This window comes from Lolium rigidum, chromosome 6 (genome assembly GCF_022539505.1).
Source record: "Lolium rigidum isolate FL_2022 chromosome 6, APGP_CSIRO_Lrig_0.1, whole genome shotgun sequence".
NCBI classification, from domain to species: Eukaryota; Viridiplantae; Streptophyta; class Magnoliopsida; order Poales; family Poaceae; genus Lolium; species Lolium rigidum.
The window spans coordinates 161,214,728-161,219,478 of record NC_061513.1 but is presented as its reverse complement, the minus strand read 5'-3'; the positions used below and the strand labels follow the sequence as shown (position 1 = coordinate 161,219,478).

The window sequence follows — 4,751 nt, the reverse complement described above, 5'->3', positions numbered from 1 at the left end:
ACGGTCGCTCAGCATCCGTTTGCGTCGCGCCGCTGGAGATGTCCTAACTACTTCATGTCATCATGTGCCTTGTTGTAGATTGGATGATGTGCCTTAAAGTATATGTATGTAGGAGAAAGGTGTTTGGTCAAAAATGACGGCAAACGTATGTGCTGGTACTTGACTGGCAAATTAAACTTTAAGGAATTCGATCAACTTCCTGGAAAACCAAAGACTCACATCTGTCATCTATATATAGAAGGTACAGCTTTAGCGTGGCAAAGATAAACATGCATGGAAGTGTGCTGAGGAAAACAAACTGCGCCCATGACCTCTTATGATTCTATGTGTGCTCTCTCTCTCTCTGATATTCATAGCATTTTAACTTTTCCGAGAAAGATTCCATGGAGCTCTATAAATCTGTACTCCCTCCGTTCTTTTTTAATTGACTCGAATTTAGTACAAAGTTGTACTAAATCTGAGTCAATTAAAAGAGAACGGAGGGAGTAGCTAAGAAGTGAGAACAATCGGATTTTCTTCTATTTAAATTTTGCCCTCCACCAAGTCTAATCAATACGCAGTCCTTTTCCTGCGACAATATGTGATAAACACCTAATTCTTTAGGAAAAATGCTACTACTTCTCAATTTGTTGTGGTTTAACCAAACAATTAACCTTTTTATTAATATTTATTCTTATGTTTTTAGTTAGATTTCACAACCATGTTGCCTATGCATTAAGATATTATGATTTTTCTGAAGCGCATAACAAAAATTTAAGGTTGTCACATAAAATGCGATGTTAACTGATATCACATCATCTGAGCAAAACTGCCACTCGAGAATACACATAGAAAAATAAAACTAGCGAAAATGTAAGTTGTTTTTAACGAAAGATAACTTGAGAATATGCACATATGGTGTTCGACTACAGGATATTTTTGCCAGTTTTTCTATAAACTGGGCAATTAGGGTCACTCTACTCTATCTAATTGAGTTGCAGATATCGACTGCATTTTCCTAGAAATTGCTTAAGTTAAATACATATAATGGTAAGATGTGAAAACCCGACATATATATATATTTCATGAACAAAAACAGCCCAGTGAGAAAATTACAGCCATATATATCACGGGTAGAGCTAATATGCAGGACACACCCATGATTTAATTAATTTATTCACCGCTTAGTTATAAAAAAAATATTCAACCAAACAAGGAAATCACAATGAGACGACACATCCTGTATGCGTACTCCCACAAGAAACCACTGCAGTGCATCAATGTCCAAAACAATCTGAACTCTCTTTCTCGTCATGATTATCGACTTAGATTTGCATATGCATAAAATTAGAGAAACGGACAACAGACATTCAAAATCACTCTTATATACATATAAGCATATCATCTCGCAAAAAAAAAAAACATTCCAAGAACAAGATGTGAGATGGCAACTTTTGTAATTAATTCCTCATAGCAACGAAAGAGAAATGAAATATTCATCTCGTCCAAGGAGTCAATGCGTTACACACATGATATATGCACTCGTACATGTACAAAATGTCTACAATACTCTGTATGAGTAAATTAAGTTGTAACAGCTAGCCCAGTGGTAAAAACAAGCTTCAATCTACCATTCAGTTTGCCCGTGGAAGACAAATGGAACAGAATTAAAACAATGTAAGCACAAGTTCAAGCAGAAATTTTGCAGCTAGCAAATTGATCATTAATACTACCAATACCATGCATAGACCAATTCTCAAGGGTACCCTGGCGATCACATCTGGCGCAAATCCAGCATTGGAAAACATAATATCTACTAAGTCTAGCTAATTAACTAAATGTATCTGCAGGAGTTAATTAGTCATGGGTTGTTGGGCATTGTTGAAGGGAAGAGGTCTTGCAATAGCGCGTAGTCAGTAAAGTGCTGCTGCTGAAGAGCAGCATTAGGAGTTGCCATTGGTGGAGGCAAGTACATGTCAGGACTTGGGTACTGCATGTGCATCATGCTCATCAGGTCCGGATGGAATGCTCCGGGCGGCATGAGGTGTGGCGGCGGCAGCCCGTGAAGGCCAGGCGGCATGAAAAGGTGCGCGGCGCTTCCCCGGAGACTGGCGGGGCTGTGGTGCGTGTGCTGCCCCTCGTACGTTGTGATCACCGTCGACGGATCCTGGTACGACCGCTCCACCCGCTTCTTCACCCCGCACTTGGGTGTCGTGCACCGGTAGTAGCTCCTTCGCGCATATGCAGCGATTAATTACATTGCAAGTGTATAGTCACGAGTAGAATGCATAGATTTGTACCTTGGGTATGCGCTGTTCTTGACGGCCTTCTGGCCATACTTGCGCCAGCGGTAGCCGTCCTCGAGGTGATCCACCTCGCTCTTGGTGAGGAAGGACACGCGTGGTAGCCGCTGCCTCTTCTCGGCTTTCTTCTTGGTCACTTTGTTATTCCTGCACCGGCATATGAAATCATGCAGTTAGCCAGTTTGTAGCAGCGAGGTATGTAATCTAAAAAAAAGTTCGCTAGATATACAGGTATAGATCATATGTCATGGAAGGATCAGCCTGATGTAATGTAAATACGTTTGATGCTTTGTGCAGAAGCATTACGATTTTGGGTCTTTTCTAAAAGAGGCAAATTCTTTAACTGGATCTCCAAACACGAAGCTATCTACTTGGTCAAAGTTTGAAGCTGTGCACGCGCAGCAATTGATTAATTCTAAGAAAGATCTCTTCTAGAATGTACGACTAGATCGTCTTTTAAGTTGAATATATGTGAGTACCACATGATCTATAAAGTCATCTTCAACCAAAACAAAATTAGGAGAACAAAAAGGAGATACTAAGAGGAAAGTATGCATCATGTTGGATCTAACAGGGATCTTGATTCAAAGTGAACCGCGGGAACCCTAAAGAAGCAAATCATAGCAAACCCTAATGCTCACATCATCACGTAGTAATGAAGACAAGAGCATAAACTCTCAATGGAGTAAGCAGAAAGTAAATCCAGTAATTAAGCAACAGTACGACCAGATCTAACACCATACCAAGGCATCCCAGCAGAAATTCACAACTCAAATAATCAAATTAAGCAAGAAATCATGCTGATTCACGTAGAGTAGCACTGAATTGACGAGAACATACGCTTTCTTGGGATTTTCCTCATCATCCTGCTGATCTTTTCCATCCTCCTCGTCCGCCTCCTTCGCCGGGCCCTTGCACCGGTGAGACTTTCCCTCCACCTCCCCGCCGCTAGACGAGAAAGACACCGATGATTTGGGCGTGAGCAGCGCCGCGCCTTCTCCTGCAGCACTGCCGGTACCCTGGCTGTCTAGGTCGTAGCTCCTCACGTCGACCGACAGCTCGTGCTTGGTCGGCACGTCCTGAGTCGGCACGTCGAGGTGCCAAGCTTGCCCGGCGGGGTCCAAGAAACCCTGCAGGTAGCCCGTGATGCTCGGGTACGGCACGATCTCGTCGGCGGAGCTCCCACCGCCACCGATGCACATAGGCTGCTGGCTGAAGAAGCTCTCGATGTCGTTGCTGCTGAACTGGTAGCCAGTGGCGGCATCCTCAGCGCGAGCGAGGTGGCCGTGGGCGTGCTGGTGGTAGAGGCCACCATGACGGTCTTGATCCCCTCCTCCGCCACCACCAGAAGACATGAGGAGAGTGTAGGAGGTAGCTAAGTGTGGAAAGGGAGGAGAGCCGTGGAAGTGAGGAGGGTTTCAGCTTTCAACTGGTCTCGCATTCCGCTCTTGATTTGTTTTTTTTTTATATTGCAAAAGCGTGCAAGGATGATAGGCGCAGGATACGACTTTTATGGAACGGAATATATAATTTTTCAGTGGGTGCGAAGGTCTGAAGATCTACTACTACGTATTCTTGTATCATAGTATATAGAATCAGTCAATTCTTAATCTGTCTACCACTGAAATCACCTTGTTTTAAGATTCTGTTTGCACGTGTTCATGGTGAACCGTCAAAAATAAATTGTAGGCATATACTGCAGATTACTATTGAATGATCAAGATCACTGTTTAGTCGCAAAAAAAAAATCACTGTTTCTAACTGGGGAATTTTTTTTTTTGAAACACAACTGGCGAGATGTTTAGTGTGCACATATAATTCGAGCCTTTGAACAGAGTTCCAGTCCTCTACGGACCTACTGACCTAGTACGTGTAGCTAGTGCTCCAGCAGGCAGGAATTTTGCATACAGCGTGTGGCTTTGTAGAATACACACTGGGGACAGTCTCATATATAGTCTCATTCTAAATTTCCACGTGAATATATGCCCGGGTACCATTTTGAATTAATGGTCGCATGCGTGCGTGTACCTGTGCAGTTTGAGTATATGGACGTACGTACGACATTTACATTACCACGTCTGGTGTGCAGCTGCCAAGCTATATATATAGATTTCACACACCAGGAATTAACCTCATGTGTGAAAATGAACTACCTCACTTTGGCAGCTATAATACACACTCTACGCATGAGGTCGTCCCCTCAAGACGATTCTAGGGGCTAACCCTAAATCATGACGCCACGGCCCTCACTCTCATCGTGGCCTCTAGTCCCTAGAGGCTGCTGCGGGCCGAGGCTGCTGCGGTTGCCTGTGAAGTGCGTGGCGGGGTTTCTCGCTGTAGAGGCGGCAGGGCATCACTTGGAGGGGTAGCAGTTGGTTGCAACCACGTTGCGATGCACAACGTTTGTGTTTAGTCGAGATCAACGGTAGTGCAGATTGAAGGAGGTTTTGTGTGGCAACAGTTAGGCGA

At 43.8% G+C, this 4,751-nt stretch overlaps 1 protein-coding gene across 1 annotated transcript; it reads right to left on the bottom strand.

Annotated features, from left to right (window-relative positions):
- Positions 1-1,583: 1,583 nt before the first annotated feature.
- Positions 1,584-3,698, bottom strand: LOC124668022 (WRKY transcription factor 71-like). The gene is made up of 3 exons (XM_047205226.1): positions 3,123-3,698; positions 2,280-2,429; positions 1,584-2,210 (listed from the first exon to the last, which is right to left on the bottom strand). The coding sequence occupies exons 1-3, from the start codon at positions 3,635-3,637 to the stop codon at positions 1,841-1,843; spliced, it is 1,035 nt and encodes a 344-aa protein (XP_047061182.1). The 5' UTR covers positions 3,638-3,698; the 3' UTR covers positions 1,584-1,840.
- Between the last annotated feature and the right edge of the window lie 1,053 nt (positions 3,699-4,751).

Bases quoted from the DNA above. Each gene is read 5' to 3' on its own strand.
- LOC124668022 (XM_047205226.1), bottom strand. From the start codon at position 3,637: ATGTCTTCTGGTGGTGGCGGAGGAGGGGATCAAGACCGTCATGGTGGC. The intron at 2,430-3,122 runs GTATGTTCTCGT...ATGCCGGTGCAG, and splicing joins GAGGAAAATCCCAAGAAAGC to GAATAACAAAGTGACCAAGA. The intron at 2,211-2,279 runs GTACAAATCTAT...ATATGCGCGAAG, and splicing joins AAGAACAGCGCATACCCAAG to GAGCTACTACCGGTGCACGA.